The sequence below is a fragment of the Diceros bicornis genome, chromosome 4 (genome assembly GCF_020826845.1).
Source record: "Diceros bicornis minor isolate mBicDic1 chromosome 4, mDicBic1.mat.cur, whole genome shotgun sequence".
Classification (NCBI taxonomy): Eukaryota; Metazoa; Chordata; class Mammalia; order Perissodactyla; family Rhinocerotidae; genus Diceros; species Diceros bicornis.
Window position 1 is genome coordinate 95,730,969 of NC_080743.1, and position 27,382 is coordinate 95,758,350.

The 27,382-nt window shown below is 35.1% G+C and overlaps 1 protein-coding gene across 2 annotated transcripts in view; it reads left to right on the plus strand.

The window, feature by feature from the left end:
- The first annotated feature begins 775 nt into the window (after positions 1–775).
- The window catches only part of KIFAP3 (kinesin associated protein 3), a 171,568-nt gene continuing 144,961 nt past the window's right edge, over positions 776–27,382 (plus strand). For both annotated transcript variants that reach the window (XM_058540099.1, XM_058540101.1), the window contains exons 1-5: positions 776–854; positions 17,878–18,009; positions 23,039–23,193; positions 25,871–25,926; positions 26,483–26,624. In XM_058540099.1, the coding sequence (XP_058396082.1) occupies positions 823–854; positions 17,878–18,009; positions 23,039–23,193; positions 25,871–25,926; positions 26,483–26,624 (517 nt within the window). In that variant the 5' untranslated portion in view covers positions 776–822. The remainder of the gene's footprint in view (positions 855–17,877; positions 18,010–23,038; positions 23,194–25,870; positions 25,927–26,482; positions 26,625–27,382) is intronic.

The following is a 27,382-nucleotide window of genomic DNA, read 5'->3' on the forward strand; positions in this document are numbered from 1 at the left end:
GTCGCCTGACTCAAAGGAAACAATTCCAAACGTAACTCGAGTTAGGGATAATTAGCGGAGGAGTTGGAATTTCAGGAGCTGTTTTTGTGTGTGGGGAAAAGAAAGGTGCATTATAGATTTAGGATACCAAAGTGGAAGTGACAGATTTGCCACTAAATCAAAGTTGATATTAATCATATTCATCTTGGACAAGGGTCAGACTATCTCCACAAATGAGAGCTCCTCAGTGCAATCAGTGCAGTTCCTTTTCCACAATGCCCCCAAATATAAACCTCACTTAACAGGTTATTAGCCGAGGGCTGGACTGCTCTATAGCACTCTCTAATGAAAAGGTTAATAGATTCCCTCTCCCTCTTTTCAAGCCAGAACCTGAAATTCCAATTCAGCCGACTGGGATGACTCTATGAATTCCCATCCTCGAGGGGGCGGTGACCAGAAAGCCACTCCTTAACCACGCATGCCTAAATCTGCCGCAAGAACCTTCACGCTCGGCCTCAGGGTGCGTCAGATTAGTCCCAGCGGTCAGCACCTCATACTGAGGCTGCGCATACTGGCGCGGCGGAGCAGACGCATGCGCCTTGAGGCGAGGCTGGCGGAGGCGGGTCTGGGCGGGTCTGGGCGGCTCCAGTGTTTTGGAGCCTAGGAGCTCTGGGAGGAGTCTGCGGCCTCACCGTGGTAACCGCAGCGCCGCCGCTGCCCCGCCTTGCAGGCCTCAGGACTGTCATTGCCTTTGGGTGTAGGGGTACTTTGGCCACCGTCCCCGGAAATAGCCCCGCCGGCCTCTTCAGATACCCCCATCCTCCCCACGCCGCCGCCGCCGCCATGCAAGGGGAGGACGCCAGATACCTGAAAAGGTGACGATTCCCCAAGGCTCTGTCCTACTCTCCTCGCCCGGGCCCTGAAGATATTCTTAGAGGTTCTTGGGTCGGCCGTGAGGTGTCACTGGGCAAAGCTAGAAGCTGAGAAGAGGGGTGGGAGACGGGGAGAAGTCACAGGAAGGGAGGGTAAAGGTGAATTGGGGAAAAGAGGAAAGGGCCCTCGGGTGGGCGAGGTTCTCCAGCCTCTTACCTGACTCGGCGGGGCTCTGACGGCATTGATGGTTTCCTTGTCCTTGACATTGTTCAGGGGAGAGGGGCCGAGGGCGGGGTAAACCGCGGCTTCCTTTTTTCCCCTCACTCTGACTCTCCATTTTTCTCTAATAGATAAATCCTGTGGGAGCCTGGGAATGAAGTCTTCTGGCGCCTCCCCTCTGTGCCTTCGGTTTGGGGTTCACTGCCGTGGGGTTTTGAAATGAGGAAGGGGAAAGAAGTGGTGGCTTTTAATTTATGGGAGGCTGTGAGATGTGATGAGATGTTGCTTTCCAGCCTGTTTGTGCTTTCCTCATTCGTTTTATCCATTCGACTGCCATGTATACAGTATAATTTTTGTAGGAGGTTCATAATTAGCAAGAGGTTTGTTCAGGATCTTGAAGCGGAACAGGCCATAGTTTCTTTAGTTTAAAAATATTTGTAGTATCAGTTACTCTTTAAAGAAAATTGTAATCTGTTGGGATTATTTATTTGACTCCTGTCGAGGATAGGATCATCCGTGATAATAATATCTCTCACTGGACCAAGAGTTAGCAATAGAAACAAATCTTAATTAGGACTCTCCATTTTTAGTTAAGTCCTTATTACTGATTGGGAAGGTCACATGTATTCTTTTGGACACAGTTTCCTTATCTAAAAAGGGGGCAGATATTACTTATGAAGGACCAAGTATGAAAATACCCAGTCCTTGGAGGAATGAGACATATATTGCCTGCCTTTCTAATTTTATATAAATATATCTGACACTGTCAAAGAATCAGGCTTTATCAGTAAAATTTTGAGGAATGTATAATCATTACAAGTATATAGTCAGTATTTATTTCCTCACTGCATTTTGCTTACATTGATCTTTTAAAATATCTCTATTGAAAATTTTGTGACAGAACATAAAAAATTTTCTCTTTTAAATTTAAATTCAAGATTTTTCTAGAGCAAAGAGCTACTATTATACCATTAGCTTATTTTCATGTAATATAGTCGTACCAGAACATAGTTTTTCTTAGGATTCTTGTACCCATATGGACCATTAAGCATACTATGACTTGTAATTCTCAACCTATTGCTTACTTTTAAAGCCATATCACCTAGAGTTCAAAAATAAAATTGAACTAGTTGCTGCAATGTTTGAAGTAAAATAAGGTCAAAATCTTAAAAGGTTGAAATACACACCTCTTAATTTTCTCTAATTTTGACAATATAAATAAAAAGTTTGCATTGCCTGCTTTCAGATTAGAAATATGCATATAATCATACAGGCCTGGTGGTTTATGATGTTTGACAGAACCTTCCATTTTAATTAGTTCTTTGATAATGATTACATGTATTCTTTTTGTAATATTTTTATTTTTATATTTTGTTTTTAACACGACCACAGTATGTTTTTAATCTAATTGAGTCACTGCAATTTTAATTAGTTAATGTCGGTGGTTTCATTGTAGCTATCACTGAGGAATCTCTAATTCTTTATGTTTATATTTGTAATAGATTATAGATTCAGAAATCAGGTTTCATTTTTTGTTCTGCTACTAGTTAGTGTTTTGAGTCACCAAATACCTAGTGTTTGCTTAGCATTGTTCTGGTCACTGGGGAAATGATTAAATAGACACAGTTCATATTCTGAATCAGATATACACACAAATAAATAGTTAACATCAGAGGCCAGCCCGGTGGTGGTGTGGTTAAGTTCGTGTGCTCCACTTCACTGTCCAGAGTTCGCGGGTTCGGATTCTGGGCACAGACCTACACACTGCTCATCAAGCCATGCTGTGGCGGCATCCCACATACAAAATAGAGGAAGATTGGCAGAGATGTTAGCTCAGGGCCAATCTTCCTCACCAAAATAAATAAATAAATAAAATATTTTTTAAAAAAAGTTAACGTGGAGTAATTTTTTTTTTCTGCCTCTTAAAACTCTCCAATGGCTTTCCATTGTTCTTAGAGTTAGAGCACCTGACTTTTCAGCTTCATCTCTCTCTGCTCCCCTCCCAGCCCCAGTAATTCCATGCTTCAGCCTTACAGAAATAACTTCTTTTAGATCCTTCTGTGTTTCAGTGTTGGGTTCCAAATGCCCTTCCTGTTGTCTGGAACTTGCCTTGTTCTTCACTCAGCAAAATCTTCATTTTTCCTATGTTAGCTTAAATGTCACTTTTTCCGGAAAGTCTTTCCTGGGCCGCCCTTTTCCATCCCACAATCCAGGTCAGATATACTTAGTAGGTTCACATGATACCTAATACCTTGTCTTTCTCTGCTTTTACTACTTTATTGTTATTGTTAATCTTTCTTGCTGGTCTGTAAGCTTCAAAAGGGTAAGGTACTTTGTATTTTACTTTCTATTGTGTCCCCAGCACCCAGAACAGTGCCTGGAACATAAGTACTCACTAAATAGTTATTAAATGAAGTTAGAATAAGGCTACAAAGAAAAATGTGCCAAATCATATAGGATTTATAAGCTGTAGTAAAGAGTTGAGACTTACAAGAGCAATGGGGAGCTGCTGAAGGATTTTGGAAGTAAATGGCATTCATTCATTCAGTAGTTCTTTGAAATCCTACCATGTACATGTCACTCAGCCAAGTGATAAAAAGTATTAGATGAATGAGATGTGCTTTCCCTGCCTTTATGGTGCTCATAATGTGGCAAGAAATACAGACTTCAGAAGTAATTATTTTATTATATTTATAAGTGCTATAAGTATATGATAAATGAAATATGGGCATACCTCAATTTATTGAGCTTCCTTTTTTTGTGCTTCGCAGATACTGTGTTTTTTACAAAGACCCTCCACCAGCAAAAAGATTTCCACTTGCTGAAGGCTCAGATGATGGTTAGCATTTTTTAGCAATGAAGTATTTTTAAATTAGAGTATATACACTGTTTTTTTTAGACATAATGCTATTGCACACTTAATAGCCTACAGTATAATTTAAACATAACGTTTATATGCACTAGGAAACCAGAAAATTCATGTGACTTACTTTATTGTGATATTCGCTTTATTGCAATGGTCTGGAACCAAACCTGCAATATCTCTGAGGCATGTCTGAAGTATTTGGCCTTTGTGTAAAGCTTTTTTTGCGCAGTATAATGTTTTCAACATTCGTCCATGTTTTAGCATTCATCTCTACTTCATTCTTTTTAATAGCTGAATAATAATCCATTGTATGGATATACCACATTTTGTTTATCCATTCTTCTGTTAATGGACGTCTAGGTTGTTTCCATCTATTGGCTATTGTGAATGAAGCTGCTGTGAACATTCCTGTAATAGTTTTTGTTTGAACACCTGTTTTTACTCTTTTGTTGTATACCTAGTTGTTGCTGGGTTATATACTAATTCCATGTTTAACTTATTGAGGAACCACTAAACTGTTTTCCACAGTGGCTGCACCATTTTACGTTACCACCAGCAATGTCAACTGTGTATGACAGTTTCAGTTTTTCTACGTCCTCACCAACCCTTATTTTCTGGGTTTTTGTTTTTTAAGTTATGACCATTCTAATGGATGTGAAGTGATATCTTATTGTAGTTTTGATTTACATTTCCCTAGTTGCTAGAGTCATTGAGCATCTTTTCATTTGTTTCTTGGCCTTTGTCTATCTTTGGAGAAAAGAGTTCTTTATATGTTCTAAATAGTAGACCCTTACCAGATAAATGATTTGCAAATGATTTATTTTGTCCTGCTCTGTGGATCGTGTTTTCACTCTCTTTATACTATCCTTTCATAACAAAAGTTTTAAATTTATTTTTTTTTTAACTGCTTTTGCTTTTGATGTCATTATTTAAGAAACCATTGCCAAATCCAAGGTCCTGAAAATTTGCCCCTATGTTTTCTTCTAAGGGTTTTATAGGTTTAGCTCTTAAATTTACGTCCTGAGTTAATTATGTGGTGTGAAGTAAGAGTCTAATTTCATTCTTTTACATATGGATATCTGGTTGTCCAGCACAATTTGTTAAAGGGATTGTTCTTCCCCCCAAGGAAAGTCTTGCCTCCCTTTTTGAAAATCGATTGATTGTAGGTGTAGGGGTTTATTCCTGGACTCAATTTTATTCTGCTGATCTATATGTCTATCTTTATGGTAGTACCTCACTGTTTTGATTACTGTAGCTTTGTAGTACATTTTGACATTAGGAAGTGTTAGTCTTCTAACTTTGTTCTTCCTTTTCAAGATTGTTTTGGCTATTCAGGGTCCCTTGTGTTTCCATATGAATTTTGGGATTGCTTTTCCATTTCTGCAAAAAAGGCTTTGGGATTGTATTGAATCTGTGGATCACTTTGGGGAATATTGCCATTTTAACAGTATTAAGTTGTCCAATCTGTGAATATGGATGTCTTTCCATTTATTTAGTTCTTATTAATTTCTTTCAGCAAAGTTTTATAGTTTTCAGTGTATAAGTGTTGGCACATCCTTGCTTAAATTTGTTCCTTAGTATATTATTATTTTTGATTTTAAATGGAATTGTTTTCTTAATTTCCTTTTCAGGATTTTCATTGCTAGTATATAGAAATACAACTGATTTTCTGTGTGTTGATGGTGTATTCTGCAACTTTGCTGAGTTTATTAGCTGTAACAGTTTTTACCATCTGAGATCATGTCATCTACAGATAGAGATGGTTTTATTTTTTCCTTTCCAATCAAGATGCCTTTTATTTCTTTTCCATACCTCATTGCTGTGGCTTGAACTTCTAGTCCTATGTTGAATAGAAGTCGTGAAAGCAGACATCCTTGTCTTGTTCCTAATCTTAGGGGGAAAGCCTTCATTCTTTCACCGTTGAGTATAATATTAGCTATAGATTTTTCATATATTTACTTCATATTGAGGAAATTTTCTTCTATTTCTTATTTATTGAATGCTTTTATCATGAAAGAATGTTGGGTTTTGTCAGATGCTTTTTCTGCATCGATTGAAATAGTCATGTACTTTTTTTCTTAATTCTATTAATGTAGTTTCTTACATTGATTGATTTTCATATCTTGAACCTCCCTTGCATTCTTAGGATAAAATCTACTTGGTCATGGTGTATAATGCTTTCAATATGCTTCTGGATACTGTTTGCTAGTATTTTGAGGATTTTTTTTATCAATATTCTTTATGAATATAGATTTCTATCTATATTTGTAAAGGGTATAGATTTCCATCTATATTCATAAAGAATATTCATAAGTGATATATTCATAAGAGACATTCTGTTTTTGTGGTGTCTTTGTCTTGCTTTGGTATCAGGGTAATGCTGGCCTCAAAGAACGAGTTAGGAAGTATTCCCTCCTTTTCTATTTTTTGGAGGAATTTGAAAAGGATTGCTGTTAATTTTTCTTTAAATACTTGGTAGAATTCACCAGTGAAACTCTCTGGTGCTGGACTTCCATTTTGGGGAAAGTTTTTGATCACTGATTCGATCTCTGTACTTATTATAGGCCTTTTCAGAATTTCTGTTCCTTTTGAGTCAGTTTTGGTAGTTTGTGTGTTTCTAGGAATTTGTCCATTTTGTCTAGGTTATCTAATTTGTTGGCTTCGTATTTGTTCATAGTATTCTTTTTATCTCTGTAAGGTCGGTAGTAATGTCCCACTTTAATTTTCAATTATAGAAATTTGAGTCTTTTCTCTTTTTTTCTTATTTTGAAGGTTTGTTGATCCTTTCAAAGAACCAACTTTTGATTTTGTTATTTTCTCTATTGCTTTTCTATTTTCTATTTCTTTTATCTCTGTCTTTATTATTTCTTTCCTTCTACTAGCTTGGGGTTTAGTTTGCTCTTTTTCTAGTTCCTTAAGGTGCAAAATTAGCTTATTGATTTGGAATCTTTTTTACTGAGATATAGTTGATGTATAACATTATGTTAGTTTCAAGTGTACAACATAATGATTCAATATTTGTATATATTGTGAAATGATCACCACAACAATTCTAGTTAACATCCATCACCTCACAGTAACAATTTTTTTCTTGTGATGCGAACTTTTGAGATTTACTCTCTTAGCAATTTTCAAATATATAGTACAATATTATTAACTCTAGTCACCATGCTGTACATTATATTCCCAGGACTTACTTATTTTATAACTAGAAGTTTGTGACTTTTGACCACCTTCACCCATTTTACCCACCCCCCACCCCCCACCTCTGGCAAGCATCAATCTATTCTTTGTACCTATGAGTTTGGGTTTTGTTTTTAGATTCCACATGTAAGTGAGATCATATGGTATTTGTCTTTTCTCTCACTTATTTCATGTAGCATAATGCTCTCAAGGTCCATCCATGGTGTTGCAAATGGCAAGATTTTCTTCTTTCTTAGGGCTGAATAATGTTTCATTGTATATATATACACTACATCTTCTTTATCCATTCTTCCATCGATGGACGCTTAGGTCGCTTCCATTTATTGGCTATTGTAAATAATGCTGCAGTGAACGTGGGGGTGCATGTGTCTTTTTGAGTTAGTGTTTTCATTTCCTTTGGATATATACCCAGAATTGGATTTGCTGGATCATATAGTAGTTCTATTTTTAATTTTTTGAGAAACTTCCATACTGTTTTCCATAGTGGTTGCACCAATTTACATTCCCACCAACAGTGCACAAGGGTTCCCCTTTCTCCACATCCTCACCAACACTTGTTAATTTCTTGTCTTTTTCAGAATAGCCATTCTAACAGGTGTAAGGAGATATCTCATTCTGGTTTTGATTTGCGTTTCCTTGATGATATGTGATGTCGAGCACCTTTTTATGTACCTGCTGGCCATCTGTATGTCTTCTTTGGAAAACTATTTATTCAGATTCTCTGCCCGGTTTTTAATCTGATTGTTTTTATGCTATTGAGTTGTATGAGATTTTTTAAAAATATATTTTGGATATTAACTCCTTATCATATGATTTGCAAATATTTTCTCTCATTTGGTAGGTTGCCTTTTTATTTTGTTGCTGATTTCCTTTGCTGTGCAGAAGCTTCTTAGTTTGATGTAGTCCCACTTGTTTATATTTGCTTTTATTGCCTTTTGGTGTCAAATCCAAAAAATAATTGCCAAGACCAGTGTCAAAGAGCTTACTGCCTGTGTTTTCTTTAGGAGCTTAATGGTTTCAGGTCTCACGTGCAAGTCTTTAAATCCATTTTGAGTTAATTTTTGTGTATGGTGTAAGATATTGGTCTAGTTTCATTCTTTTGCATGTGGCTGTTCAGTTTTACTGGCACCATTTATTGAAGAGACTGTTCTTTCCCTGTTGTATATTCTCAGCTGGTTTGTCATAAATTAATTGACTCTATATGTGTGGGTTTATTTCTGGGCTCTCTATTCTGTTCCATTGATTTATATGTCTGTTATTATGCTAATACCATACCGTTTTGATTACTATGGCTTTGTAATATAGTTTAAAATCAGGAAGCATGATGCCTCTACTTTGTTCTTCTTTCTCAAGATTGCTTTGGCTATTTGGGGTCTTTTGTGGTTCCATACAAATTTTAGAATTGTTTGTTCTATTTTGGTGAAAAATGCCATTGGGATTTTGATAGAGATTGCATTGAATCTGTAGATTGTTTTGGGTGGTATGGACATTTTAACAATATTAATTCTTCCAATCCATGAGCATGGAATAGCCTTCCATTTATTTGTGTCTTCTTCAATTTCTTTCATCAATATCTTATAACTTTCAATGGACAGGTCTTTCACCTCCTTGGTTAAATTTATTTCTAGGTGTTTTATTCTTTTTGATGCAATTGTAAATGGGATTGTTTTCTTAATTTCTCTTTCTGATAGTTCGTTATTAGCGTATAGAAACACCATTGATTTTTGTATGTTGATTTTGTATCCTGCAGCTTTACTGAATTTGTTTATTAGTTCTTACAGTGTTTTGGTGAAGCCTTTAGGTTTTTTTATGTATAATATCATGTCATCTGCAAATATTGATAGTTTTACTTCTTCTTTTCTGATTTGGATTTTTTTTTTTCTTGCCTAGTTACTCTGGCTAGGACTTCCAATACTATGTTGAATAGAAGTGGTGAGAATGGGCATCCTTGCCTTGTTCCTTATCTTCTAGAAAAAGCTTTCAGCTTTTTACCATTGAGTATGATGTTAGCTGTGGGCTTGTTGTATATGACCTTTATTATGTTGAGGTACATTTCCTCTGTACCCACTTTGTTGACAGTTTTTTCATAAATGGATGTTGAATTTTGTCAAATGCTTTTTCTGCATTTATTGATATGATCATATGACTTTTTTCTTTCATTTTGTTAATGTGGTATATCACATTGATTGATTTGTATTTGTTGAACCATCCGTGCATCCCTAGAATAAATCCCATTTGATCATGGTGTATGATCCTTTTAACATATTGTTGAATTCGGTTTGCTAGTATTTTGATGAGGATTTTTGCATCTACGTTCGTTAGGGATGTTGGCCTGATATTTTTTCTTGTGGCATCCTTGTCTGGTTTTGGTATCAGGGTAATCTTGGCCTTGTGAAATGAGTTTGGAAGTGTTGCCTCCTCTTCTATGTTTTTGGGAGGGTTTGAGAAGGATTGGTATTAATTTTTCTTCAAGTGTTGGGTAGAATTTACCAGTGAAACTGTCAAGTCTGGATTTTTGTTTGTTGGGAGTTTTTTGATTACTGATTCAATCTTTTTACTAGTAATTGGTCTGTTCAGATTTTCTATTTTTCATGATTCAGTCTTGATACATTGTATATTTCTAGGAATTTACCCATTTCTTCTAGGTTGTAAAATTTGTTGGTGCATAATTGTTACCAGTAATCTCTTGTGATCCTTTCTATTTCTATTGTAATGTCTCTTTTTTCATTTCTGATTTTATTTGAGTCCTCTTTTTTTCTTGGTGAGTCTAGCTAAAGGTTTGTCAATTTTGTTTATCTTTTCAAAGAACTAGCTCTTGGTTTCATTGATCTTTTCTGTTGTTGTTTTAGTGTCTATTTCATTTATTTCTGCTCTGATCTTTGTTTTTTCCTTCTTTCTATTCATTTGGGCTTCATTTGTTCTTTTTGTAGTTCCTAGAGGTATAAAGTTAGATTGTTTATTTGAGATCTTTGTTTTTCCTTCATATAGGCATTTATCTCTATTAACTTCCCTCTTAAAACTGCTTTTGCTGTATCCTTTAAGTTTTTGGTGTGTTGCATTTCCATTTTTATTTGTGTCAAGGTATTTTTTTATTTTTCTTTTGATTTCTTCTTTGACGCTTTAGCTGTTCAGTAGCATGTTGTTTAATCTCCACATATTTGTGAATTTTCCAGTTTTCTTCTTGAAATTGATTCTAGTTTCATACTGTTGTGGTTAGAAAAAATGCTTGATATGATTTCAATCTTAAAATATTAGGACTTGTTTTGTAGCCTAACATGTGATCTGTCCTGGAGAATGTTCTTTGTGTACTTGAAAAGAAAATGTATTCTGCTGTTCTTGGATGGAATGTTCTGTTTATATCTGTTAAGTCCATCTGGTTTAATGTGTTGTTTAAAGCCAATGTTTCCTTATTGATTTTCTGTATGGATGATCTATCCATTGATGAAATACGGTATGAAAGTCCCCTACTATTATTGTATCTGTCTGTCTGAAATGCTGTCTATTTCTCTAAGTCTGTTAATATTTGCTTTGTATATTTAGGTACTCCTATGTTGGGTGTATAAATATTTATAAATGTTATATTTCCTTGTTGGATTGACCCTTTTATTGTTATGTAATGACCTTCCTTGTCTCTTTATAGTCTTTGTCTTAAAGTCTGTTTTGTCTCATACAAGTATAGCTACCTCAGGTTTATTTTGGTTTCCATTTGGATAGGATAATTTTTCCAGCCCTTCACTTTCAGTCAGTGTGTTTCCTGCATCTGAAGCAAGTCTCTTATAGGCAGCATATAGATGGTTCTTGTTTTTTTATCCATTCAGTGACTTTTTGTGTTTTGATTGGAGAATTTAGTCCATTTACATTCAAAGTGATTATTGATAGGTAGGTACTTATTGCTGTTTCATTCACTGTTTTCTGGCCGTTTCATAATTCCTCTTCCTTTCTTCTTCTCTTGCCCTCTTTATTTGTGATTTGTTGATTTTCTGTAGTGGCATGTTAGGTTCCTTTCTCTTTATCTTTTGTGTGTCCAGTATAGATTTTTACTTTGTGGTTACCATGAGGCTTACATAAAACAACTTATATTTATAGCAGTCTATTTTAAGTTGATAACAACTTAAGATTGGACACATTCTAAAGCTCTACATTTTTACTCCCCCTGCCACATGTTTTTGATGTCACCATTTACATCTTTTTATCTTCTGTGTCCCTTAACAAATTATGGTATTTACAGGTTTTGTTTTTTTTTTTTTTTACTACTTTTGTCTTTTAATCTTCATACTGGTTTTGTAAGTGATTAACCTACCACCTTTACATCATTAGTTTATTCTCAATTTTACTATATATTTACCTTTACTAGTGAAATATATACTTTCCTATGTTTTCCTGTTACTAATTAATGCCCTTTTGTTTCAGCTTCAAGAAATCCCTTTAACATTTCTTGTAAGGCCATTCTAGTGGTGATGAACTCGTTTAGCTTTTGCTTGTCTGGAAAACTCTCTCTCCATCATTTCTGTATGACAGCTTTGCTGGGTCGAGTAAACACTGGTTGGCAGTTTTTCCTTTCAGCACTTTGAGTATATTGTGTCACTCCCTTTTGGCCTGCAAAGTTTCTGCTGAAAAATCTGCTGATAGTCTTAAGGGGGGGGGGGTGTCCCTTGTATGTAACAAGTTGTTTTTTTCTTGCTGCTTTTAAGATTGTCTCCTTGTCTTTAACTTTTGATACTTTAATTACAGTGTGTCTTGGTGTGGCTCTCCTTGGGTTCATCTTATTTGAAACTCTCTGGGCTTCCTGGATCTGGATGTCTGTTTGCTTCCCAAACTTAGGGAAGTTTTCTGTTATTATTTCTTCAAATAAATTTTCTGCCCCTTACTCTCTTCTTCTAGGACCCCTATAATGCAAATGTTGGTCCACTCAGTGTTGGCTCATAAGGCCCTTAAGTTATCCTCACTCTTTTTAATTTTTTTTTCTTTTTGCTGCTCTGATTGGATGAGTACCACTGCCCTGTCTTTGAGTTCACGGATCCTTTCTTCTGTTTCATCTAGTCTGCCACTGAACCCCTCTGTTGTATTTTTCAGTTTAGTTATTGTATTCTTCAGCTCTGTGACTTCTATTTGGTACTTTCTTATATTTTCTATCTCTTTGTTGAAATTCTCACTTTGTTCATCCATTCTTCTCCTGAGCTCTGTGGGCATCTTTATTATGACCATTAGTTTGAACTCTTTATCAAGTAAATCACTTATCTCTGTTTCATTAAGGTCTTTTTCTGAGGTTTTATCTTGTTCTGTCATTTGGAACATGTTCCTTTGTTTTATTTTCCTTGATTCTCTCTGTTGCTTTCTATGCATTAAATAAAACAGCCACTTCTCCCATTCTGAATGAAGTGGGCTTGTTTAGGAGATGAACCTTATTGTTTAACTCTGCCCTAGCTCTTGGTTGTCTCTCAAACCTTTGTGATTATCCAAGCAGCCTAGTTTAGTTTTACTGGCTACTGTTAGTTGAGGGTGTCCCCAGACCTGTCAGTGTCCTAATGGGGATGATCTCAGTCCGCACCTAGATTCAAGCTGATTGGAAACCAGATCTTCAGGCAGCAGCTTTTAAAGTATGCAAATATATCTCTTTCAGTGGAGGACTGGGAGGTGGGTGTTTCTGTTTGCTCCCTCTGCACTGAGACCTGGGATGATAGCCAGTTAAGAACTGTTTCTTTCTTTGCTAATGTCCCTTTGAACTTGTGAACACAGGCCTCGCTGGCCACCAGAGCCAGGTGATCAAGGGACATCCCCTGGGTGGCAGCCACAAAATCCAGAGCACCAGATGGTTGTATAAGCACCCCTCCAGGAGATACTGGCTATCTGGAGTGTGAAAGAGGGAGACTACGAAGATAGTGTCTGCCCTCCTAGGTCTCAGTAGAGGGTTATAGGCTGCTCTTAGATGTGTGTTTAATTAGAAGCCTGCTTCTCAGGCCACAGCTATGAAGATAAGCTAATAGACCTCTTTCACAGAAAGATTGGGTATCTGAGTCTTGCCTCTCTGCTGTGTCCTGGGATTGGTAGACAACTTTTAAGAACTTTTCTTCATTTTTTATGTCCTGTGGGACCTGGGAGTGTAAGCCCCAATGGTCACTGGAGCCAGGTGATCTAGGGGTGTCCCCTGAGTGGCACCTGCAAAATCATGGCACCAAACAAGGATACAAGCTCTTTTCTAGGAGATACTGGTGAGCTGGAGTGAGGCAGAGGGACAGCGCAAAGATGGTGCCCGCCAACCTCCATCTTGAGTATTCCAGTACGCCTGTAAATGTGCGTTATGTTAGATGTCAGCTCCTCAGGCTAACCCTTTAAGATAAAAAAATAAGCCTCTTTCACAGAAAGTCTGGGCACTTTTCAGTCGCTTGCCTCTGCACTGGGCTCTGGAGTGGGTGAATATGTGCATGAGCTCTTTAAGAACTCTTTCTCTGTTTGCTATAGCCTTGAGGGTCTCGTGGACACAAGCTGTGTTTGTTTTCAAAGCTAGATGCTTTGGGGGCTCACTCCTCAATTGCAGGTCTTAAAAGTTGGGGTGCCAGATGTGGGGTTCAAACCCTTCACTCCTCAGATAGAAGCTCAGGTTTGTGAGTTCCCTCCCAACTGTGAGTCACCATGCTAGGGGTGGGGTTTATGGCCAGGTTGTGTCTCAGCTTCTCCTATTCACTTCAGTGTAGGTTTTTTCTCATTCCACTAATGTGTAGGAGTTGCTCACCTAGTTTTTGGATGTTTTTTCAGAGGAAATTATTCCATGTATAGCTGTAGGTTCAGTGTGTCTGTGGGAGGAGGTGAGTTCAGAATCCTTCTATGTTGCTATCTGAACAGGAATCTGCAATAAATCCTTTGACAGCAATAATTTTTCAAAGAGTACTTGTTTAATGAAAAATTAAGGGCTGAATTTTTGTTTCTCTAGAAAATTGATGATGAAGGTGTAACACAATGTTAGTCAGCATTTAATATCTATTTTGGGGATCATGATGATATCATCAACCACATGAAGTCCAGAAACAACAGGATGTACTTTAGAAGTTAGCAATTAAGAACACTATGCCCAAAGGTGTCAGTTATCACATGTAGTTATAGAAGGTGTATTTTATATCACTCTGTGAAGCATGACTTCTCATTGAGGTAAAAAAAAACAAACAAAAAAAACAACCTATTTTTCTAAATCAATTTAGCATATTTTTGGTTTCAGTTTTCTTGTGCATTTAAAAAAAGTGAAGTAGAGCTGTTATTGAGAAGGCTCTATTAATAGAATAAATTTGCATACAGTTAAAAGGTATCAGTTTAATTTCAGTGTCATAAGATGCTTCAAATAAAAAATCATTTAATTCCAATAATGGGTTAAATTTTTTTCATCTTACTCACGGATCCCAGGTAAAGCATTTGGATTCATCCTCTCAGTAGTTAAACATCTGACATCATTATGAATGCCATAATTAAATTCAGTTTGAGAGTTCAGCATTTAAGATAAAATTATTTATTTTGTAGTGATGATAAAAATATAAATTCTGGTGAGGCACGTTGTTATGGTAAAAACAATTTTCTTATTGTCAACCTTCAAAAACAGAAACCAGTTTAAGAGACAAAGCGTTTATTTGGGATCAAAGAAGTGCAATTCAGGGAGCACAGATTCAGGTAGAAACTCAAATAGTGTCCCTATAGGGAGTAAAAGTCAGGGGCTTTTAAAGACAAAGAAGGAAGGTTTGTATTAAAAAAATTTTAATTGGAGTTGGAGGCAGAGAGCTAATCTTGCCTAAACATTGATTGACTATTGATTCTATCTTCAGAAAGTCCACAATCATCAGTCTTTGTGATCAGGATGTCATTCTCCTCTGACTTCTCAAACAATCATTTGTAAGACAATTGCCATTTTGGCCCAGTCAAGGTTCAAGACAGCAGGGCAGTTTCTCTGGAAAGGCAGCTCTGACTCCATTTTAAAATGGCTCCACTAAAGTCAGTTTTGACATTACTGAATCAACTATCAACAGCAGATATATACTTTTCATAGATTGCGTGCAGACATAATTCGTAATTGTATCCTAACAAGCTGGAATATTTTAACAGCCAAAATAGAATTTGAAACCATGGTTGTCAATTTAAAAATATTTATATCTTGACTTAATATAGAGTAACTTAATTACAAAATGTTTTGAGCCTTTAAAGAACTACTTTGTAATCAGCCAAGTGTCCTACAATGGTTTTGAATGTTTTGTAAATTTTATTTTATCCAACATAAGTAGAAATAAAGAATCAAGGTGTTCAACAAATGGAGTATCTGGAATGTGAATGTATGTAGTTCTAAAGGCAAAGTATTCTCTTACATAAGGTCACTATAAGGGCTGCGTGGCACAAGCGGTTAAGTGCGCACACTCCGCTGCGGCGGCCCGGGGTTCACCGGTTCGGATCCCAGGGCGTGCACCGATGCACCGCTTGTCAAGCCATGCTGTGGCGGCGTCCCATATAAAGTAGAGGAAGATGGGCACGGATGTTAGCCCAAGGCCAGTCTTCCTCAGCAAAAAGAGGAGGATTGGCAGATGTTAGCTTGGGGCCAATTTTCCTCACAAAAAAATAAATAAATAAAATAAGGTCACTATATAGAAAGTTTTAAAAGTATGTTACTACACAGTATGTATAATATGGACTTAGTTTGTAATATGTGTATTTTATATATTCAGTGGCAGTACCAAGGGGAATGGAGGAGGGGTTTACCCATCCCATAATCTCCATCAGCCCCTACATTGATATAAGCAATTAATACTTGTGTCAATCTTATGTAACGTGCTATTCAAATATAATTTCAACCCTATCAGATTGCTATCCGTAAGCCTGTTCTATAAAGAAATTCCAGAGCTGCCACTCTCTGGTTGTATATTATTTATATATAGATAGAAAAATATCTGGATGTGTATGTGCTAAAATGGTAACAATTTGTTCTTCTAGGTTTTTGAGTTTATTTTTTCTCTTTGCTAATTTCTGTGTTATATTTTTCCTACAATAAACATAAATTGCTTTAGTGGTAAAGAAATAAAAAAAGTTTAATTAACGTACTCCTTTAAAACACACATACACAAAAAAAGCAAACAAAAACTAAAAAGGAATGGTGAGGTTCTTTAAACTATTTGATTTCTTTGGAGAAAGGCAATATATCAGACCAGAGGACAACAATTATGCTTTTCTCTCAGCTGTTAATATGTGGAAGACCCATTTTGAAAGTGGTGGTAGGAGGCTACTCTTAGGATCTGCACTCATATTTTATCTTTACAATTTTCTTCACTTAATTGGATACAGTTACCCCCTTCTATATAAGAAGCTCAGTACTGGGATTGCTCTCCATCTCATCAGGAAGCAAATAACTGCTTTGCTTTATAATTCAGATAGTTTCTGTAGTGCTATATTAACATGTTTTTTTAGCTCTCCTTGCTTATTCTTTTGATTCCTGTGATTTCTCTAGCTTTTGACTGCTAACCTGAAGTTGTATCCATTTATCTTACCTTTGGAATCTGCACCATCTTTTTTAATATATGTGTGTATGTCCAGTTTCCTAATTCCCTAATTTTTACTGGCCTGCCTTGTTTCTAACTGCTCTCATTCCTTACAAGCTTTGTTCCATACATCTACTGTCAGTTTAGTTGCTGACGTACCTAGACTCTAGCATTGGTATATTTGATTTCCTACCCTATATTTACTACACTTGACTCTTAATCATCATTCTAATGCAGATTTCAGGTCCTTACCCTTCTTTTCTTAAAGAATTCTGGTGAAAAAATCATTAAAAATTTACATGGAAAATATACATAATGAGCCAATTATTCCTAACTGAAGGAAAAGCTTTGAGTTTCTGATTATTGGAGTTAATTTAAGATGTTGTCATGTTTCTGTTAGTTAACATCAGGCTAAAAGACCCGACTAGCCAGCTGTGACTACAATGGGAAATTTTGCTTGTTTCCATTGCTTAATCTCTTCTAATACAACTCATTTTATCACCTTCCAAAGTGGCCAAGTGAAAGTAGTGATTAATTCATCATTGATTTACTTTTAAACTGGTTTACAGTTAAAAATTTATTCTATTACTTTAGGGGCTTGGGCACAAAGTATATACAACTTTCTATGGAAACTACTAATGACACTGTAATTTGAGATATGTGACTATAGAACATAACCTGCAAATGCTTTTTTGTTATGTAATTTGAGTGTGATTTGAAGAATGATTTAGGTAGTAATGCTGTAATTTATACAGTTATGTAAGATGATACATAATAAATGTTGCAGTTTAATTTTTTTATGTCATTCTGTGATACAATTAATGGGCTAATTGTTGGACAGGTTTTTTTTTTTTTTTTTTTTGGTAATATAAATTTTGGGGCAGCTGTCTTTTATTTTGAATTGCTGACTTTTGGTTGAGGTTATTCTTTCCAAAATCACCTTAATTGTTTGTTTCATTCACTTGCTTTTATGCATGATTCTTTGGGTAATTGTATTTTTTCCCAGGTGGAGCTGTTCATAAAGGTACTTTCTGCAAGACCAAGAATTATAGGTATAGTACAGAGTTTACAGAGTTGGAGAAAAAGAGTTATTTTTTCCCCAAGTCAAGAGTAAATCTGATTTAAATCCATATGTTAATCCAGCCCACATGTTTTTGGAACTAGGAACTAGATAAAAACTGTGGACATTTTGTGAGTTTTTAATCTAGCAATGCCGGTTTTTATTTTATATTATAGGAAAGTTAAAGGAGGAAATATTGATGTTCATCCATCAGAAAAAGCACTCATTGTTCAATATGAAGTGGAAGCTACCATTCTTGGAGAAATGGGGGATCCCATGTTGGGAGAACGAAAGGAATGCCAAAAAATGTAAGTTTTCTTCATTTGTGCATATTTTGAAAATAGTAAACCTTATACAAACTTGATAGAAATCTGATGTCATTTTAATCTGCATAGATGATAAATGATTATGGCATTCTTCTAGACACACTTCATCCTGGTGAAGTAAAGACGTTTTTAAACTGTAAATATGGAGTATATTTGTTCCAGGGAAAATCATGTTTATGTAAGCATAATGGGAACCTGCTGAAAAATACTTATTCTGATTTATCCCATTTAGTAAATGGATATAATAGAATATAAACTACTACTACTTGTGAAATCGATTATAAAAGATATATGTATCTGAGACTTTTTAGCTTAATTTAGGAAATTTGTGTTTTAGGGGATCCTGTGTTCTTCTTTCTTCCCTAGAATTGCAGAAAGTGGTATGACTTCCATAATTCCCAGAGGGGACATGTACCTTGAATTCGTCTGTTAAAAATCTAGCCCTCTGAAAAATGTTAGTAATAAGACAAGCGTTTTCTGACTCAATGAATTGAGCTTAGATCTCCTAATTTCCTTCTTGCTTTTGTAATACTTTCAAGACCCCTTGGGAACTGGCCTTTTTCACTAGTCTGCAGTTGTGCTGGTGAGGATCTTGCCTTCTTTCCATAGTTTTGTGGAAGTAGAGAAGGTCTGGGATCACCTAGTGTTCTCTCCCAACCTTCTTCCCCCCATAAAAAGTTTTGATTTGGGAACTAGTTAAAAAGAATTTTAGTGTGTTTTGGTAGTGTTAAGTATATTCCAGCCCCTGGGAGTGCATGTGATAGTATTTAGCACACTGAAAAGCACTGTATTTTAAATATATAGCAGTGGTTCTCAACCGGTTGCAATTTTTCCCCCAGGGTACATCTGGCACTGCCTGGAGACATGTTTGGTTGTCATATGTGGAGGAGTGCTAGTGGCATCTAGCAGATAGAGGCCAGGGTGCTGCTAAACGTCCTACAATGCACAAGATAGCCACCTACAAACAATTGTTTGGCCTGAAATTTGAATAGTGCTGCAATTGATAAACTTTGGTGTATAGCAACCTGAAAAGAGAAGCTGCCTAGTGTCTTATTAAGATCCCTAATCTGTCTTTTTATTTGGGTTAGAAGGAGACTAAGTTACACAGATAATTCATTAAAAATAACTGAGTCCTTGGATAATCCATTAGATTGAAGAGGAATACACATGCATACACACATACCCACACTGCAGGTTCTAACTCACATGCTCATACTTTTTGTGTTTTCTCGCACTTCCTTTCTTCCATTTGTGTATTTGTGATTGCTGCCTGAGATTTGTACACTTTGAGAACATGTGAAAATCTCTTGAGATCTTATTAATTTGACTTCCAAAGAAAAGCTAACAGATCAGAGTCTGCCTTTAGAACCTCATACATCCACATTTCATGAGAGAAATTTAGTTTTTAGTTCTTAAGAATGCAGTCAGTAGCCTTAGTCAACTAGAATAAGAGAATGTTGTTATTGTTTGAAAATCTGCAGGCTTTCTAGACAAGGGATACATTCACTAGAGAGTCAGCCACCTGGAAAGAGTTACTACCAACTGTGGCTAGAGTAAGTGCATTTAAAGATCAGGAAGGGAAAAGCCTGAGTACCTCAACCTTGTGATACTCAACCCTGGCTGCACAAGATTTGAAGAGGAATCATATTGTGGCGTCAAAAGGAGCATATGGTTTGTTGGTAGTTCAAGAGGTTTTATCAATGGTGGCAGCTGGGGGTGAGGATTTTGAGGGAGACATGCATATAGATTGAGATAGATATGAAGTGAAACTGTCATTAAATTAGGGTAGTCACTGCTACGGCCCAGGTCCAGAAGACTTGTATTTCATTCTCTCTTATTGGGCAAAGGAATGTATAAGCCCATCCTCAGCAGAGTCCCGGTTTTCTGAAGATTTCTTTATGAGAAACTGACAGTTCTGGTCTAAAAATAATATGGGTGTTTTTCTTGTGAGTTGTTCATGTTCTCAATGGGCATGGACTCCCTAATGAAGATTCTATTTTTTGATTATAGGAATAATCAGTAAACATATAGCCAACATTTTCTAAAAATTCTAGTGCTACCTATTTTTTCTTTGTCTTTTATAAGAGAAGGCTTTAGGAGAGAGACCTACACACTAGAAGAAGAACATCTGTCTGTTACCTTGGATGGAAAGAAAGATGAATCAGATTGCTAATATAAATGTTGGTACAAAAATAGATCTAAAAAAAGATAGAAGAATCTGCATTATTAAATAGAGATAGCACTACAGACCTATTAGAGTGGGTAAAATCCAAACACTGACAGCACCAAATGCTGGTGAGGATGTAGAACAACAGGAACTTATTCGTTGCTGGTGGGAATATAAAATGGTTTGGCCATTTTGGAAGACAGTTTGGCAGTTTCTTACAAAGCTAAACATAGGCTTACCATATGATCCAGCAATTGTGCTCCTAAATATTAAGCCAAATGAATTGAAAACTTATGCCTACACAAAAACCTGCACATGAATGTTTATAGCAGCTTTATTTATAATTGGCAACAATTGGAAGCAACAAAGATACCCTTCAGTAGGCAAATGGATCAACAAACTGTGATGCATCCATACAATCAAGTATTATTCAGCACTAAAAAGAAATCAACTATCAAGCTATGAAAAGACACGGAGGAACTTAAATGCATATTACTAAGTGAAAGAAGCCAGACTGGTAAAACTACATACTGTATGATTCCAACTATATGACATTCTAGAAAAGGAAAAACTAAAGTAAAAAGATTAGGGGTTGTCAGGGGTTCAGGGCATCGGACAGGGGAGAATAGGTGGAGCACAGGGCATTTTTGGGGTGGTAAAACTATTCTGTATTATACTATAATGGTGGATACATGACATTGTACATTTGTCAAAGCCCGTATAACTATACAATACAAAGAATGAACCCTAGTGTAAACTGTGGACTTTAGTTAATAATAATGTATCAATATTGGTTCATCAGTTGTAACAAAGGTACCACACTAATGCAAGATGGTAATAGTAGAAGAAACTGTATGGGGGGGGATGTAATGGGAGTATATGTATGGGAACTCTACTTTCTACGCAATTTTTCCGTAAACTTAAAACTGCTCTAAAAAAAAGACTAGTAAGAAATTTTAAAAATATCTGTTTATAGAGTTTCTATTGTGCCTCTTCTCAATCAGATTTATGGAAACTCTCAGGATTTCCCAGTTCCTTAAAGGTGGAGAGGTCTTTTGAGAGTTTTTCTCTGAATGGACTCTCCTTTCTATCTCTGCCCTCTGATGTGCAGCTAAAATTACACAAAAATATAATTAACAGTTTAAAAGACTTAAAGGTAGGAACAAGAACAACCAAATTGATTAAAGAAAAATTAAAATAGAGGGACAAAGTATTGCTAGGGTTCTTGTTGCAAACGTTAGAAGCCACTCTAGCAAATTTAAGCATAAAAGGAATTTATTAAAGGATATTAAGTAGCTTGTAGAATCCCAAGAGGACCAGATTTGGGGGTGACTATATAGCTGGGAATAATAACTAAATCATTCTATTGGACTTATTTCAGGAGAGATCATCTACATCTGAATAATGATTTCACAGATGCTGAATACAGGACATTTTTCTGAGATCTCTGTCTCTCTGCCTCTAATACCTTGATGTTTCTCCAGAAATTAGCCATCTTCACCAAGAAATAATTCTGTACAGTGGCTACTTTCTTATGTTTCTCTTTTTGAAGCTAAGCCTTGCATGAGAGCATCTGCTTGAAAGAGTCTTTTACCACCAGTTTGAGTCTTCACCCTGAACCTAATTTTATGTCTTCATAGCTCTCCCTGGTGCCATGAATCCATGTAAATTGGCAATTGTTTCCAGATTCTGAACAACATTTTCTTATTGACCTTCCAGTGAATCTCCTGGACTAAATTAAAAAGGAGGGAGAAGCTGGTTTATTATTATTATTATTTTTTTTTTTGGTGAGGAAGATCAGCCCTGAGCTAACATCTGCCCCTCCTCCTCTTTTTGCTGAGGAAGACTGGCTCTGGGCTAACATCCATGCCCATCTTCCTCCACTTTATATGGGACACTGCCACAGCGTGGCCTGACAAGCGGTGCGTCGGTGCACGCCCGGGATCCGAACCGGCGAACCCCGGGCCGCTGCAGTGGAGCGCACGCACTTAACCGCTTGTGCCACTGGGCCAGCCCCTGGTTTATTATTTTTTTAATGTACTAAGTATAAAATGTATTCCTTTGTTCCCCAGAATTTCTCATATAGATCTTAAAATGTGTCTTGCTTTTTATTCTTCTGCCTTCTATATAATTTCCACCAGAACAACAGAATCCAAAAATATCAATATTGTGTCTTGTCCCTAACTGGAAAAAAATAAATGATTGTGAGTATGGTCAAGGAAATGATTCATTTTTCGCATTATAGATTCTCACATCCAATAGTGACTAAAGACTTTACATATATTACATCAGAAAGACTGTTTTAAAACAAGATCTTTGAGTATGCTGTCCCTCCTAGAAGAGTCAGAAGTCGATTTTATGTTCCCTTTGTTATCTCGTTTGTCCAGCTTAAAGAAAATCATTGCTTTGCATTTTTCTAAGCCTAATTATATCTAATACTTTACTATATTTTGCTAAATGAGTCTATGTCAGGTACATTTAAAAACTTTATAAATTATTTAATTAAAAAAAAGTATTATTGGAGTCAGCCCGGTGGCTTAGTGGTTAAGTTCGTGTGCTCTGCTTCAGTGGCCCGGGGTTCGCAGGTTCGGATCTCAGGTGTGGACCTATGCACCACTTACCAGGTCATGCTGTGACAGGCATCCCACATATAAAACAGAGGAAGATGGGCACAGATGTTAGCTCAGGGCCAGTCTTCCTCAGGAAAAAGAGGAGGATTGGCAACAGAGGTTAGCTCAGGGCTAATCTTCCTCACCAAAAAAAATAAATAAATAAAAGAAGTATTGTTTAAGTTATCACTTACTTTAATAATACCTGAGTTGGAACATTCTGATATGCTTGCAGCATTCGTCTTAAGAGTCTCAATGCCAACACAGATATAACTTCCCTGGCACGGAAGGTGGTTGAAGAATGTAAACTCATTCATCCCTCAAAACTAAATGAGGTAGAACAGCTGTTGTACTATCTACAGAACCGCCGTGATTCATCGTCAGGAAAAGGTAAGTAGAAGAATTCCTGACTTTTTAATGCAAAACCAGAGTTGTTTGACTATAGTTTGTGCTTTCGATATTTGAATCCTGGGATTTTTTTTGCCAGTGCTATGAATAAGTAAATGAATGAAAGAATAAATAAACATAATAATTTCCTATATCAGACTTTTATATTAGATGCTTCCACACAAAATGATCTGTTTCTATTTCATATTGTGTGTATATGTGTATATACAAATACACTCAAATAAGAAATAAAAAAGAAAATATTTGTCATATTGATTCTAGAATAATAAAAGAGAATTTGGGGCAGAAAACTTATTTTCTCTACCCCAACGAGATTTATATTTTCTAAATTTCCTATTGACATTTAATTTATAATTTGAATTTAATTCTTAAGTGTTTAAATGTTAAAATATTTAAATTTTAAAATATATGTCATATGCTGTAGTCTATCCTAAGGATATGTTTTATGAATCTTTCTTAGGAAAATATTACATTTTCCTTCCTCAATGTCTCTATTGTTGCCTTCTTCTGTCTTTGATTCCCTCATAAAAGAACCAAGCCATTGAAATAGTAGAGCTAAGCCACTGATTATTTATAGAAGACATTTTCAAATAATCTAAACCAAAAATGAAACAAAATAAAAATATAGGCATTTAAATGGAAAGTCAACTCAGATTGTTGAATGGATGATTAATAATATATATTATAACTTAATATATATGTTATAATATATATTATAACTTATAGTTAATAAGTACTATTTCATAGTACTTATTAAGTTTATATATCTTTCTTTGACCATGCGTGAGTCTTTAAATATGGTGCCCTTGAAATAACTTATAAATGCTTAAGTTTTGATTGTACTAAGTAGACAAAAATGAAAGAGAAAATTTATTTGGACTTTGATTTTCAAAGTAATCAGTCTTCTCTCTCCATCCACAGCAAATAAAATGCCTTGTGCCTAATGTATACTTTTATTAGTTAGCGCTGAATATAGTATCTAACACACATTATAGGATCAATATATATTTGTTGAATGAATTGAATATCTGTGAATTTATTTAAAAGCAAAAATAAGCATTTTGAACTTCATTGCTTCCAGCTCCATAGTTGGCACTCAGTGTATACTTGTTAATTACTAGTAAGTGCTATAAGGAAAATATTATCAAGAAGAATTACTATTAAATATTTTATGATAAAATATTCTTTTTAAGATGTCTATAAATGATGAGAGATAACATATTCAATAAGTTAAATAAGTTCAAAGTGAGCAAAGTAAATCTTGTACTCTTTTAGGATGTGAGTGTACTTATATCGGATTGTACAATATAGTTAAATTTGATCTTTCCTAATGCCATATTAATATAATTCCAAAGGCACTTTAAGGAAATATCTTTAAACTAATGAAAACCCTTTCACTGAGGCTTCAGGATAAATCAGTCTTCTCACCTTCTTCCTTAGAAATTAAAGTAATACGAGGAAATTTTCATGTCATCATACATGGATAAATTAATTAAAATCGATATGTTTCTCTAAATAGATATTAACATTTGAAGACGTATATGAAATGCTGTGTTATAGTAAATATATACTTATTTTTAAAAAGTATTCCATTTTTCTTAACTTTTTTACTTGGTATTCACTATTTCAAAGCCAGAAATCTTGCCCTAAAAGTGATTGAAACAAAACAAAAATACTTATTTGATTATGTGATTTTCACCTTAAGTGTTTTTTTCTTTGCTTAATTAAAAGCATTGTCATAGTCAATTATCTGTTTGAGACAAAATCTAGCTATTGAGAAAGCATAACCTTATCTAAAATGGCTACTGTCCTCTGAAAACAGTCAGGGCTAATTCCTATTATATGCAAAACATATTTGTTAATTATAGAATCAAAGTTTTGCTACTATTCGAACTTATTTTGAGGTATATGCATTGCTTAGGTTTTTGACCCAGATCAGTGAAGGATTTTTGATAATATTTTTGTCAGAAAATGAAATTCTGCTATGAATCAAATAATTCGGTAAAATGAATGGCTCAAAGTTGTGTTCAGCACCTTTGGATAGCTCTTTAATTTATTTGAGAAGAGGTGAGGATTAAATTAACACAGACATTAAATATTTGCCTTTTAATGTATGATCCTAATTTTAATTGTTAAAAAAAATCAATTAGCAGCTATTCTTTATTTTAGCTTTTAACTTTACCCAGGTAGTTTCTTTTCCTTTTCCTTTGTTAATTTTCATTTTAGTTTCTCTATGATGTACTCAACTCATTCATTTTTCTTTGCCTTATCAATTTTCCTGTTCCCACCTTAAATGTAAATTAGCAAGGGAAAGAGAGAAAAATTAAAATAAGCTATTTTGCTCCTTGTTCTCAGGTCTGGCTATTTACGTACCCAAAAGTTAACCAAGGAGCAAGTTAAATGGCTACCTAATATAACTTGGGGATTATTTATAGATTTTACTCATTTATACCCTCCTTGATATCCCCCTTGATAACTCATTAGAATAGATGGATTATACATGAGCATTTTTTATACGTTGGAAAAAAGATTATTTCATAAACTATTCAGTTTTAAGATTCCCAGCTTAGCTAAAATTAAACTCAGCTGCTGAAAATAAAAATTACCCAGAAACCCTAAAAACCTAGTTCTCCTCCTTAAAAATTATTTCTTTTTACAGAAAAAAAAGAAAAATCAAGCAAGCCTAAAGATCCACCTCCTTTTGAAGGAATGGAGGTAAGACTGTATTCTGATCTAATAGAGAACTGATTGTAAGATGTTGCCTTTTACCATCAATAATTCATACAATCAACTTAAACAGATGTGGAATTTTAAAAATTATTGAACTTAGAAGTACTTGGAAAAGGTAGAAAATTAGTATTTAATTGGTAAAGGCAAAAGTTGTTGGGTGTGTTTTTCAGAAATTATGTATCATGGTAAATAAGTTGTGAAATGTTTTAAATATTCTTATTGCAATAAGTTTTGAAATATTGTTTAATCTGTTTTAGTAGATACAGATTATTTTGCATTACATTTAAGATACTTTCTATTGATAGACCATTTTTATAGTTTGTATACATCTCATTTTATCATATGGTTTATAACTGCTTTCGAATTGAGTCCTAGCACCCAAAGGTCTAACTTCCCTCTCATGGCTACCATGAGTCCTTTGAAAACTTGTCTATTATTATAAAGTGCAATATATTGATCACAAAATATCATTCCTTTGACAGTGGCTCTGTTGAGCATTGTTCTTCTTTTGGAGTACTTCTTTCCTCTTCCTTTATTTTAGATTGATGAAGTCGCTAACATTAATGACATGGATGAATACATTGAGTTATTATATGAAGATATTTCTGACAAGGTTCGGGGTTCTGCTTTGATCCTACAGCTTGCTCGAAATCCTGATAACTTGGAAGAACTACTATTGAATGGTGACTTATATCTCTAAATATTAAAAATAGAAAAATTATTGTGAAACATGATTTTTAAATTTATTATAATAGAGGAGTAAGCTAAAATTATTTATACTAAGCTTAGGAATGCACCTATTTCTTAGCTCTTTATTAGCTTCTTTCTTATTCAAATTTCTTAACATGGGAGTATAACATTTAAATATTCTCGGGAGAATTCAGAAATCATTTAATTTAAACAAGGAAAATTAATGGTACTGTATCTTTTCTTTCTTCTACTCTGAAAGATTTTTTTATTCTTTCAACTAGTGTACAATATCAAACTTTTGACATTTGCACACATGCGTATCTGCTTTTATTAAATTAGTTAGAGTTCCAATATTAGTTTTCTTTCAGGAATACAGCAAAAGACATTAATCTTTATAATTTCATTTAGATTGAATTTGATGCCAGGTATTTGCTTTCCTTTTATTAGAAGTGCTAAGTAATAAAAAGGAGATATAATGCTCTTAAAACCTATTAAAGAATACCACTAAAGAATTATTTTAAATGCATAGTTTTCTGATTATACTTTTGCCAGAAATAAAATATGGAAGATGTCATTATTATCTGATTTCCATTACATGAGAAAGAATACCTTTTTGTCTGTTGTCCAGCTCATTTTATGAAGGCTGCATTAAGCACACCAATACTTTGTAGCTTGGTAAATATATCCAGAGAACTGTCCAGAGAGTCTTAGGACATTACCAATATTCCAATTAGGAAATTTGTACATTTTA